Below are 14,460 nucleotides of genomic sequence, written 5' to 3' on the forward strand. Positions count from 1 at the left end.
TTATGAACTAAGAGGACGTTCTGCCAGGAAGAAGAGCTGGATGCGGTAGGAGGGGTACTGCCACTCTGCTAGTTGGTTTACTGTGCTGGCCTGCTGCTTGCTGCTTCTGTCCTGGAACTGTAAGGACTGGACTTTGTTTTCTACATCCTGCTTGCCAATGTTCTTAAAGTCTTGTGTGCTTACCTCCTGTTGGTAAGTCTCGGTCCATCAAAGACTTCATCTGCAGCCCCTGAACTCCTCTGCTGGGAGTTCTGACCTACCAAGTGGTGCCAGTTCCAGTTCTGGGACCTTGAAGGTGGCTTTTGCTGCAAAGAACCAAGAAAATCCATGCATCAACCTGCAGTGCCTGTTTTTCCTGACGCACGACTGCCATGCATTTGAAAAACAAACTCATGGCTGAGTTGTGGTTATAGAATCGATGCAGCACCTGCTGTGCGGTTGGAAGGTCGCCACAATCCGAGTCATGAGTACTGAGTCACCGACGTCCATGGCACCCGCTCTGACTTTGACGAAGGCCCTGCTGTGCAGCTGAAGAAATTGACGCATCATCTGCTTTGCGGCTGGCAAATCGACACAGCACCTGTTCTGCCACCGCATTGACCCAGCACGTCTGGATTTCATCCGTACCACACCAGTGCGCCAAGGTCTTCATCGCCATTGCCTGGCAGTAAGGAACCAAGGCCGTGTGTCCAGTGATCAATGGATCACCTCCCCACAGAGTAAGGAACCGACGCATCATCTCCCCTGACACTAAGGATCCAACGCATCACCTCCCCTGGGAGTAAGGAACCGATGCATCGCTTTGCTTTTCCTGTGCGTCACCTCCCCAGCATCTGTTTTCATCTTTGATTTTGAGGCATCTCAAGTACTTTGTGATAAAAGTGACACATCCATAGTTTCCTTTGGCCTAAACTTTTTTTTAACCTTTTAAAAGTGATATGTGTACTTGTGTATGTTGGAATTTTGTCATTTTGGTCTTGTTTTATTCAGCTATATATTGGTTATGTTTCTAAACAGGTTTGGTGTCCTTTTGTAGTGTTTTCACTGTGTTACTGTGTGTTGTTTTAGAAATGCTTTATGCATTGCTTCTGAGAAAAGCCTGACTGATAATGCGAAGCTCCCAACAGTGTGAGCAGGAGTTATCTTGGGTTTGTGACTCCCTTCCCCTGACTAGAATACAGGTCCCTACAGAGACAGGGTGCAAACCACTGCCAACTAGAGGCAACCATTTCTATCAGTATGAAAAATGTCTTCTTTGTTACTGTCCTCTGTGAAGCACAAAAAACGAAATGCTTTGTGATCCTTTAATAAGTTACCACCAAACAGATATTTGAAGAACTGCTGGCTGTGTGTCACCTTTATTATATTATTGTCACTTAGTTAATTTAGACAATGTGTTTGCTTAGCTAAACACCTGACCTAGAACGTATCTAGGCTTAAGACATTATACCACGTTACCTTATTATTCAAGGGTTTCAGGTACTGGTTTCATGAAAACTGATTTGATTGGTCTGGCTTGCAAAGTCCTATGTTGTCTCTCCAAGATTATGGGCAGGGAAAGCAAGGCTGAACTGCAAGGGGTTCAGGTTACACTTTGGCTCTGAAAAGCAGCAAATCCTGCAGTGGAAACAAGGAAGTGCATTTTCCGTGGTAATTGTAAGCTATACAGAACTCAAGAATTATGTTAGTTAGAAAATAAATCAGAGACGCAGGCTAGTAGCTAAATGTGTTAGGACATCTTAGGTTAATGAGTGCAAGAGCAGAGGCAACAAAAATGCATAGGTAGCACAAAGGATCAAGGCAGGCAATGGTTTACTATAGTCCTCCTGCATACTCAAATCAAAGAGAATTAGTGATTTGCAGATGGTTGGGCAAGTGTTTTGGCACAATATTGAAAAAAGTAATTGAAGAGAAAGAAAGCCATCTAGCTAAGCACAAACAAAGTAAATAAAATCCAGGAAGCAGCACGTGGACACACTAGCTGGAATTCTGAATACCAACGATATGACAAGGAAGTAGTGAGGGCCAAGCAAGGATTGACTGAGAAATTCATGCAAGAAGAAACCCACATTGACTATTTATGGAACAAAGGACTAGTACCCATTGTTGCCTGTATGTAAGGTTATGTAGGACAAAGTCAGAGGATAATTAAGTAGGCAATTGGAATTTTTGTCAATTGATAGTATAGCTTATAAAAAACAAGTGACTAGGTGGGGAATTTTAATCAAATACATGGTAAGACAAACCTTGATTTGTGGCGATATTATAGGTTTATTCATAAGATTTGAGTAACCAGTCATGTTCTTTCAATCTACAAGCAGCCTAAAGAGGCAGGCAACCGACTATCAAAGCAAATGCCAAAAGTGATCAAAATGAAAACACGCTGCTGGAAAGCTGGGTATTAAAAGTTCTCTTAATTTAACAATGAACCACCAGGCAATGACTCAGGTATCATCATGGAGTGTAAAGTGGCAAACAAACAGATTCTGATAATCTCAACTGTATTTGAAGGAATGTCAGATTTACTGATAAAGTAAGTAGTACTGTGAGGAGAAAAAAACCTAGTGCAGTAGGTGGGTCACTGTAAAAAGGTAGTTTAAATCTGATAGGCACCCTGTTTACTTGTTTACAAGTGCGACTGTTAGTGAATGATGAAGGCATCTGCATGCTAGTACAAAAAGCAAATCCCACATTTGGAGTTGAGGCAAAGTATATGTGTAGAACAGATCGGTATTAATTAAGAAAATTGTGGAATGAATTACTAGTAAGCCCAGAACACAAATGTTTATTGAATTCTCTCTTGTTTATCTTTTTCTCCACACAGCGCTCCTTTTGCAGCACCATGGCTGATGAAGTCCGGTTGTCACTGACTTGTCAGCGGAGAATCAAACACAAAACACAGCCTCCTGTTATGGTAAAGACTGATGCAGTCATTAACATGCATACATTCAATGACAGGAGGCTTCCTGGAAAGGATAACATGACTTGTAGCAATTCTGGATTAAACCCCGTATTTCCATAAAAATGTGACTCATTGACAGTGTTTAAGATGCACATTCATCTTGGAAGAGGAGAAGCCTGGTTTGGTTCAATTTGAAGAACAAGGCCTTTAATACAACACACTCATTGTGCGAATATGAGCATCTTCAGCATGGACTACACTCTGTTCTTTTATGTTTTGTTTTATTCTGTTTTCCAAGCCAAGGCATAAGTACTTTGGGCCTCTTGAAGTCCAGACATGCTTCTTCTGGAGTATGATGTTTACATTTTGAACAAAGAGTGGCAAAAGAGATTCAAGCTGACCCAAACCTCATTGGAAACCGTGGAGAAAACACCTGGTCTTCTTTGAGCATGGCAATAAAAGAAAAGTGTTTTGTTTATAGAGATGTTACATCATTGACAGTAGATGTGTGCATCAATTTGGAAGTGTCATCCACAGCACATTTATTGGAAATCTAAAAGATAAATTTGATTGTCAAGGCTGTTATTTCTTTGGAGCAGCTCACCATGACCTTTTACCTCAAACGCCGTGCTGACTCCTTGTTGTCAATAAGGATTCTGTCAGAGACAAAGTGATGACAGAGGGAAGGTAAGATATGTCTGAATCAGACAGCTGGTGAAAGTGAGACATGCAGTTGCGGAAGTGGTGCACAACATCCCCCAAAATGGAAAGATATCCGGGTTCTGGACAGACAAAGGACAAAAAGAACCACCATTTTGTCCATGACTGAAAATTCTACCAGAGTCACTTTGAAACACTGAACAAAAACTAGAATGCCCTGTGTTAAAAGTCTGTACAATGTCTATCTGCAAAGAGTTCAATTTCTCCTTAGCATTAATCGTGCACAAGAATTTCAGTCTCCTTCAGTTTCAGGAACTCAATGTCATCAACCTTGAACAACTTGTCAACTGGGAATCCTTTCCTTTGCAGTGACTGTGCCAGTGTTTTTGTTTTATTTAGTTTGGTATTTCGGCTTTGACAGATCAAAGTTTTGTAAGAACTTCCAAAGACATATCTTCTTATTTGAAGAAGTCTTTTTGTTGAAATTCCCACAAAAACATGCTTAACATGGGATAATCAGTTACTACATTGCTTGTTCAGAAGTGTACTAATTAATTACAGCTAGATTTGAAGTTGTGCCAATTTCAGCATATATTTTCTTATTACTAAAGAATGATTTATTGAGGATGATGAAAACTTAAGAGAGATGATAGTTTTCGTTTCTCTGCAAAAACTTTTACCAGTTGTTTGAAAGCGTTTAAAAGGACTCGAAATACTGTTAAAGGACTAACACTAGTCATTGATAAATTTGACATTTTATTGATCATTTTTGCTGAAATCTTGATGTTCCGCCAAACTTTACAAAGAGCAAATCTCAAGTAATAGTTGGTGCATGTTGTGGCACTGTCTAATTACATGTGAAATTAAATAATGGCATCACTACTTATCAACACACTACACTGGTTTAAGGAATTCTTCAGTGCTTTCAACAATGTTGTTCAAGGCCCATACACAGTACAATAGATCATGAAATAAAATACAGCACAATCAGTGCAAGGAGAAACAACAGAGAATGGTTACTATAAACATTGACTTTCCAGTTGTAAAGATGTAATTACTGTTTAGAAAATCACATTGTTTCCTAACTATTATTGGTAACAAGCCATACCACATTTTCGTCCTATGATTTAACTGGCCATACCCATTCTGCCATTATTCCATTTTAAAGGAATGAAAGGTATTTTAGACAAGGGACGTTAGTTCTCAGTAAACAAAGACGTTAAGGTATCATTCAATAGAACATCATAAATTAAAGACGTAGGGATGATTCCCTTTATGATGTTCATGGAAGAGCTTTGGTTATGGAGTTCTTGACTTTGTTTTTGATAATTCCACATTAGGGGATGTCAAGGGGATGATAAAGCATTAAGTTCAATTACCTGCCATGCTCAAATGATACAAAACTAGACTCATCACAATAGTCTTACTGTTGTTTATGACTGAAGACATTTTTCAAATCTATTTCATCACCCATTTTATTTCAACCACATTACTCTGTATGATTGCTCTGTTATGTATCCTCATGTACAATTATGTATGTAGCATTGTTAAAACTATATTATTATACACAGTGTTTTTGAAAGATATGTCATTAGAAGATGGTCCTATTTTTCTAATGGGCAAAGAATTATCGTAAATAACGTCTCAAGTCGCCCACAGTTTAGTAGTGTACATTTCTGCTATCTTGTATAGAGGTTTTAAGAAAGTATCAATAAGATGTATATTGGAATACCTACACATTTTGAAAATATATTGTTAGAATGCCTCGGAGACACTAACCTGAATATATGTGGGCTGAAGCCTACTGTCTGAATCATTATTGAAATGCCACATTTTTTATTGCAATTGTGAAGTTCATGGATCATGGTCTATAACTTCAACATTTTAGGACGAAACCATACAAAACAAAAATCCCTGTGCAGAGCTCAATTGGCAGCTATGATGCCATCATATTTTTCTATGTATTTTATTTCTAATAAAATTGCATGAAAGAATACTACAGTTCTTCCTCATAAATTAATTTTGTTGAATGCACCCATTTAAGTATACAATCCCTTTGCATTTTATGCTCCTCTCTTACTGAGTAAACCATGATGACCAATTCTTCCACATAACAATCCCTTTGTCACCCCTTAACTTTATTCTTAATGTATGCTAACTGCATTACAGTGATGACCCTTAAACACACCTGCAGTTATTGTACATCTTTGTTTGACATCTCTCATTGGTTGACTAATAGGGGCAAGCTTCCTTTAGTTTGTGACATTGTATCTCTCGGAAGTGCTGAAGAGAAAAAGTTGGATTCCAGTTTTGAGTACTTCCATACACACTATTTCTCCTTAAATATTAATTTGATTAGGATACCGCCTAATCCCCAATAAATGTCTCCAAGTTTGTGGAGTATGTAATTGGCCCAATGTCATTTTATTCCCTCCTTCATTACAGTGGTGAAATTGCTGCTTTAGATACTGCTATCCAGCCTATGTTCATTGCACAAGGAAATTGAATTGCATTATTCCACACACATTCTAAAAAATGGATCTTGTATCAAACTGGGCCAATTTTATAGTGCTCTTAGTTGAGCATTGAGTATATGTGCTGCACTTTTCATCAGAATGTACATGTGGGCGAACATGGATTTAGATGGTGGTGTTATATGTTAAAAGCACTCACCATTATGTGAAGCATGGGTTACCATTAAATAATTTGGTAGCGCAAAACAGTATGTCAGTTTGATGCCTTAGTGTGGGGTAATACCACCACCTTGCTTGTTCTTACTTCGGTCATGTTGTAGAAGATATTGAGGTTTTGAGAGTGTATGTGTTTGTTGTTGTTGACACAAAGGGTTTTCATATGATGACACCCCTCTGCAAGTAGAAATAAAGAAGGCTATAATAAAGTTAAAATGTAAAAAGAGAAATAATGTTATTGTAGTTGTTGACTACAAAGTATCCCATTCTGGACTTAAACAAAGCTCAAAAAGGAAAACCTAATAAAAATGTGTGTCTTGGGAGCAGGGGGAATATCTCTAAAATTGTTAAAACTGGTTTCAAGAAAGTTAGTTAAAAAATTAATTGATTCATATGTTCAATGACTCCTTCATAGGAATAGTAGCAAGAGATACATGTTCAGTATAGTACAAAACAAAGTTAACCAAACCTACATTCCATTGCTAGCTTTCTCTCCATGCATATAGAGCATTCCTTCAAAACAGATTACAGATGTTAAATCCTCTCCACAAAAAGCCCATAAATATAAAAAATGCAGTATTCTTATATCAGTTTGAAAATAAGATATGTTCGATATAACACAATGAAATATTTTACATCACGGTGATGTCGACTTATAAATTGTTGCCAACAAGTCATATATTTGTGCTTATTTTCCATTCTGAACACAAAACAGAATCCATCTGATCTCAGTTGCAATTCAAATTACTGTATTATGCGGACCAAGGTCATATTTAAACTGCAGATTAGGTCATATTTTATGAGACATGCAAATGACATTGGAATGAAAATAAGCAAACTGCAGAAATTTACCTTTTTAGCAGATTGCCTCTACCTACCTGAAGATAAGAACAGTTTGTTACCATTAGCAAATTTGAACACACATAAAAGTTTGTGGTAAATGTATTACATGCAATATGTATTCTCTTTTCTTGTTTCAAAGTCTCTTACGTCTGAGAGTTTTTTGACCAATATAAAATGAAGACATTTGCAGAAAATTTAGGTTCTTGATATAACCATGTTAAATCAACCAGCAAGAATGTACCCCTACATTTCATATCAACACTCATGAAGATTGAGTCCATGATCCTATAAATCCCTTATGCAGTATCAACTTATCTCAATAGAGGCAAAATAAAGTGAGAATACAGATACCCTTCCAAGCATCTTTTTATTGTAATTTCTTATACCATGTCTCACTTGAGTACTTGTAATGTTAAATTAAATGCATTACATGCAGTCATACAAAAAGTATTATGTATAATAATAAGGTTTTGTTCTGTGAAATAAAGCTACAATGATCCACTAGAGAGAAAGTAAACATGCATACTCAATTTAATAAAGTAATATATTTTGTCAGTTCCTATACTCAAAGAACCAATCAAGTCAAGCTATTTTTGATACAATGTGTCTGAACTTAAATTCTCTTTAATTTGTCAAACACATAGGGATCCTGTAGGCAACATTTTCAGTGTTGTGCCCAATTCTCATTCCACTTTTGTTTCAAATTTTGCCAGAATTGCTAAACAAAAACAATATTTTTCCCATAATTGGGGTAGTCTATACAATATTTATTATTTCACTGCCTGTAAACTATACAGCACCACACAATAATATACCTGATGAAAAAAACTCTAAACAAAATCTAAACATAAAAAAAATAATATCTGCTAGAATAGGACTTTGGGTTCGATTTATTTCCAAAGCTCAAAATTATTTATAAATGCATAAAACAATGTAAATGAGTCATTAAAAACATGAAAGAAGTGGCATGTTCCAAAAAGAACGTTTTCTTTATTTATGTGCAAAGAGTTTGTAAAGGCCAATCGAGCCAAAATGCACAGAGTGTGGCACACACTACAGAATTAAAGGCAATGCAAAAAACAACAATTGATTGAGAGGTGCGTGCTAAGAGAGAATTTGACTATTACTACATCATGATGTAATATTTTTATAGTGGTTGCTCTTAAGCTTTTTTTCTAAAATCGGAACACAATTGTGGCAGTCCTCATGGATATAATTCTAGATCTTGGTAGACGGCCGGTCCTCTTTTCAGGGTCTACAAAACTAGTCTTAGGCTGGGCCCTTTCAATAATGTTCTTCTATTTTTATATTCTGTTAGCAGCAATTCATCCTTGGCTGATTTGTATGAAGAGTGACATTCCCTTGTCCTACCTTCAGTTCATTTTTGTAAATGGGTGATGGATGGAACAACATTGCTACATTCAGTTTTGGTAAATAACAATTCAAATCTGTTTCTTCTCTGAAATGGAGCATTTGCAGACTTTGAGATTGCAGAAGAGACAGGGCTGAAACAGAATATTTAAAAAATGTGAAGGGGTGAAACATGTCTTGATGAGAATGTAGACCCCAAAACAGTAAGTCTAACACCTTTCAGAATCTTGAGAGCTGTTTCATACCACACATCCTACTATTGTTTCCTAACTTTGGGTAGATTAAGTTCTTTGATGGTGTGAGAATACTAGCTTTGTGCTAGTTTATATTACACAAACTTATTTGTGCATAGATCCAAAGAACTGGGCTACCCATGCCTTGTGTAATTTATTGTTTTACTTTATGCTTACATCAACCACATAGCATTCTCTCATGGTTCATGAGAAAATGCTTTACTGGAACTCTAAAACTGTATATGTGCCCCAGCCCCATCTGCTTGACAAACAGCTTTCACTTCACAATATCTAGAAACTGGATAGACATATTTTAAATCTGGCATCTTGTGAGCTTCTTGTAAGTGCATTCCTCACGTGTTCTTTCTTGCACATTTCATTCCAGACTCAGCAAACATAAAATCTGTAGTTCCTGCAAGAATTAAACATGCTACAGTTGACAAAGAACTGCGACATTACCCAAAACTAGAATCTGCACTATGTTTCGATGTGAAAACCTAACTTGCAAAATGATTTACTACCAAATAAGTCCAATGTTATCGAGATTGGTTTTGGGAAAGATCATGAGGAGAGGCACCCATTTTCTATATGAGATATATGTGGGGATATTTTTCTACATGCAATTCCCTTTATAATTAAAGTAAGAGTTGTGCATGGGTTGATACTAATTTGAATAGTGCAGTATAAAAATTGGGATGGTAATACTCAAGAATAAATAGACTGAACAAAATCCCCATTCCGCTTCCTTGGATAGCATCACCTTTACTGATAGAACAATGTATATACCTAATTAGAAAGACATCACCTCCTTAAGGGTGAAACCACACATGGTCCAAGTCAAGAGTCTTTTGTCCAGTTCTATGTAGCTGAAAGGCTTAATTTATTTTAGTTTTCTCGACTGCGATGTGAAGGTAAAGGCAAAATGTGGTTTGAAAAAAGTGGGTAGATGGGACTGGGTTATGACTGTTCAATACCCAAAAACTAGAATACTCCATTAGGTACCACAATTCCATAGAGTACCTAACATTATATCATAAACATATAATCAAAGTTACGTTTAACATTGTGGACCCCTGCCTAAGTGCAGGAGATAAATTCTTTCTTAACAATGTAGGAAAGCAGCATTAATCTCAGACAGTTGGGTAGAGAGCTCAATCATCTACATTCCAATGGTCAGGAAGGTAATTGATGCTTTAAAACAATTAATTAAAAGCCAGTGCAATAGTGAGTGTATGTCTCAGACTTACTGTTACAATGTGCTTTGAAAACCTTAAAGATGTGTTTTATGGCACCCAAACTGTAAAGGAATACAGTTAAGGAGCCAAGAAAATCCTTCTCATTTTCCTAAAAAGTATATCACCTCCACATAAATCAGCAGCAAGTGCTTCCTGCCTTTATTCTGACATAAAATGCTTTTACCAAGGAAATTAGCAAACATTTGATGTAAATATGAAGGCAAGTGTGAGTAAGGGTGTTCTTGTTCAATTAATGGGCAAATTCAACCCTTTATTAGTATTTCATTGTCAAAAGTAAATCCTCAAGAAATGAGCACTTTTAACCAGAGCTAAGAAAAAATGGTTGGGTTTTCACAAGGTCTGCATTTAAGTAAAATGCAGTGCTACATGCTTGGCCATGGCCTTGTCTTTGGTGACTTTTGTATTCTAAGGTCAGCTGAAAGCAAAAATATGTATAGCTGTGTACAATATATAATATAATGTACAACAAACTACCTGCACAGGTAAGCATCATGCTTACTTTCTATTGACACCTCACTATTTCTGGTGGCCACAATCCTTTTTCCTTGTGAATTTCTGCTTAACATATATTTATGTCAAAGCCTTTCTTATCAACATCCTCTAAACTGGGAACCTGATAGATTTCCAAACATTGCTCAATATGTTCCTATTGTAGCAGCCCTTAGCATCTACTCACCAGCATCTGGGTAATTTATGCCAAAGGTATTGATTACACATTAGATTAAATAACAAAATAGACTGGCCACTTTACCACACATCAACTACAACAAAAACATCACCAATTCAGTAGCATCACATCACTGAGCAAAAGAAGCAAGCTATTACAATACTACTGTAAGAATGCTAGCAGCTTGCTTTATATTTTAATTATGAAGATATTTTGCCTGAGTAAGAGCAAATAGACTCAATATGTGCAATATGACCTTTATAATTAACATGTGTGTTAATCAATAAATTAAGAGAAATGACATCTTGATCTGAGATATTTCATTACATTACTGAATAACCAGTAGTGTTATTTATATACTCTTAAATTTATGCCCAATAACCTATTTCCCATAACATTTGGATAAGAAGGAATTTCAGAGCAGAAGATAGGTTGCTTACCTATCGATACACATATGCACTTAAAATCAATAATATTATTCACTTTTTTCACTTTCCAACCAGCCCTTGCTGTGTCTCATTACCTTTCATTACAATGGTGTGGAATAAGCCATAATACAAGCACCCCATCTGATAGAAATAGAAGAAGTAAAGCCAAGAGTTGACGTCAAATCTCCCTCTTGAAATCATATCAGACTCTGAATTGATCAAATCTTATTCCTGGAATTTGCACAACATTTTTGGAAATTATAATCTATTATGACATTTTTGCAAATCAAAGCATGACGAAATTCCCACGTTTCTATAATCCTAATACCGAAAATGGAGTAGTACTATTCTAAAATTCCATGTGAACATATCAAAATATAGCGAGTCATGAAAAGTGTCAGGACACTTAGCAAATATATGAAGAAATATTACAATGAAACTGCAAACAATATCCTTTGAAAAATAATTCTTCATTATCTGCCTTTTGCTAACGCATATTGTAAGTACAGTGTATTTCAAAATGTTATGGTTCCAACAGTGCACAGACCACACATTGTTACACATGGCCCTCAGAATGGGAAAATTAAACCTTCTGTGTATCCTTCGCAGATAGACTCTTATAGGCATGAGGCCCAGTGTTCAGACATGGTAATAGTAGGCTACTGATCAAAGCTGTGGGTGAACTAATATATAAATATATTACACTCCTGAATTGTAGTGCTGTTTGTGAGAAAGGCTGTAGACCTCAATCCCTTTGCATTTTAAAATCGGTTTTGTACTTTAATTATCATTGAGAATTTCATTTGGGAGCTTTAAATACTTTATTCTACAAATAACAACAAATGCCAGGGCGCTTAATATAATGTTGAATACTAACAATACCTTTAGTATAATCCACAAGATCATAGCGTGATATAATGAGCCGGTGAAGGGAAATTGTATCTGTTAGCAGTCAATAAATGACGAGTTCCTTGGAATCAATAACATGTTGGACAATCTAAAATCAAAAAACATTTTTCTTGAATGCCCCTGATACTACACCTTTCAATCATATATGTTTCACAAACACTGGTCTTCTGCCAATCAGGGGCATTCCTTTGTGGACATGCAGAATTTATATAAATATAGTTTTTGTAAACATTTTGTAATGATTTTTTGTTTCATAGTAACTGTGTTACTTGCTGATCATTCTAGGCCGATGTAAATAAAGAAAGAAAAATAAACGCAAATTTTCAATTCAAATTATTTTCCTTTTTAACACACTGTGATATATCAAAGTGCACAGTTTGCTGTATGGGGTATTATGGTTTTAAAGTTTTCAATAAAATGTATTTCTAGAAGTTGATGGTTTCTGTGTTTGTTTAAAAGATTGTGTAATGGAAAAAAAATTGTTAACTCTGAAATACTACACTGTTGCATTTAAATACTTAACATTTTGTTGAGTTGTGAAAGACACCTAATTTTCTGCTGTGTTTTATTTATTAAAACAGAATTTAAGTTATTTTTAAAGACATAATATTTAAACTAATTGCCCTACGATCAACAGATTAGCATGGTTAATGAACCCTGATATTAATTTATAGTTATTACCCTTAGCTATGGGAAATAATGGCTGTTAATTACTCTAACTGAATTTTTGGTGCAGAACACCAGGTGAGCCACCATAATGAGGGCAGTATAATTGAAAAACATTATTGCCCTGCTAGTAAGGACAAAGGGCTACTAGCACCCGAGCACAGATGTGAATTCAGATCCCTTGTGATTTAGGGGTGAAATGGCTCCCCTCCTGCGCATGAAGGGCCCAGCTTCCCGTCATTCATCGTAAAACATTCTCTCTGTTTGCCTGTAATGGAACAACCTCTTCCTTGTTCTCAGTCAGCTTATGCACTCCAGTAGACACCTAACCATGTTTCGCACACTTCCACATCTCTTTATATGATCTATAGATGTCATACCAGGGAAAGATGCAGGTCAAGTACTGATCTGTGAATCTAAAAACACACACACACAGGCACATGGATCCCAAATGCAAGCAGCCATTCAAGTCAGACATGTTACTATTTCTGGCATAGAAATAGTATGATAAGCTTGCCCAGGGTGTGACAAGTGTCTCTATGGAAATCTGGTGTTTCCTCATGGCTCCTCACCCAGCCTGGTGGACAGTAAATCAATTGCTCCTGCTGCTGGGTGTGACGAATAAGGTCAAACACAAACATCCAGAAAAATGTATAATGTTTCTTTTATCTCCAATTGTGAAAGCATTCTTCTATTAACCCATTAGGGTTGTCAATATTTGCAATGCTCAAGGTTTCTGTATTGTTCCGGAGTTGCTGACATTAATGTCGTAGATAAGTTGCCCTGGACCCCAGTCCAAGGAAAGTAACTGGGCCCCTCACTAAGGTGATATCTCAGTCTGTCAGCTGCCCGTGACACTCCAACCTCCTTCGACAGAGTCTGCATCTGCAATATCAAAACTCGCTACCATTCTCATGCACACACTATTGTATTTCCACTCCCGTAACTGCCTTTCTGCAAGCAACACAATATACCCTAAAAACCATTTACAAAGGCAAAAGGCTTGGCCCTTGTAAAGTGCAATGCAACAAAGACATAACATTCATTGACAAAACACTCACACACAGTTGTCTTCACATAGGCAGATCCCTCATGCTGCACTCACCCAGATACATGCCACACTCTGCACTCACACCTGCACATATTTCAACCTGCAGATCTTTTACCCTGCACATAAAAAGACAATGTTAATACTACATTCACACAGCCATATCTCTCACAATGCACTCACACAACACGGTAGCTATCCTTCACTCACACACTAGTACACCCCTTACTAGGAAGAAGCAGAGTTTGGACAGATGGTGGCATAGGAGACACAGGTTGAGTATTTGGTTCATTGGTGCACTAATGTAATTTAAAGTTCTTGAAGTAAGCGACACTGAGGCCTGGATGTCCACTGAGGTAGTCTAATCTCTCATACGCAACCACTTGAATCAGCACTGCAGACTATGTGAGTTTGATATTTGTGGACGTTTGTGAGCAAGATACTTGGCATAAACAGTGTCCCACTTGCTTTCTAAAAAGCTTTCTTGTAATGCAAGCATATGCTCAAATAAATAAATAATGAATTAAAGAAAAACAAAAGTGAAACATATGCTATCCAAATGTGGAAGGCAGGTGCTTCAATGAAAAAAGCTACAAAGTAAAACATTTAATTGGTCTGCCATATTGAAACAATAAAACATTATATAGTATGCATAATACTGTTTCAAGATGGTGGTATGGTTTTGAAGCTTGCAGCAGTAATGCTTGGTGCTCTGAAAGTTGTGGTTCAGTAGCAATGGCAGTTGAGCTGCTGGTACTCTTGCTACCCAATGAGCACCAATCTGTAT

General features: G+C 36.8%; 1 protein-coding gene across 1 annotated transcript in view; it reads left to right on the forward strand.

The window, feature by feature from the left end:
* Positions 1–12,390, forward strand: part of GRIK3 (glutamate ionotropic receptor kainate type subunit 3) — a 1,116,666-nt gene extending 1,104,276 nt beyond the window's left edge. Inside the window, exon 16 of the mRNA XM_085647918.1 lies at positions 2,825–12,390. Coding sequence (XP_085504044.1) covers positions 2,825–3,022 — 198 coding nt within the window. The 3' untranslated portion in view covers positions 3,023–12,390. The remainder of the gene's footprint in view (positions 1–2,824) is intronic.
* The last annotated feature ends 2,070 nt before the right edge of the window (positions 12,391–14,460 follow it).

Source organism: Triturus cristatus, chromosome 3_2 (genome assembly GCF_964204655.1).
Source record: "Triturus cristatus chromosome 3_2, aTriCri1.1, whole genome shotgun sequence".
Classification (NCBI taxonomy): Eukaryota; Metazoa; Chordata; class Amphibia; order Caudata; family Salamandridae; genus Triturus; species Triturus cristatus.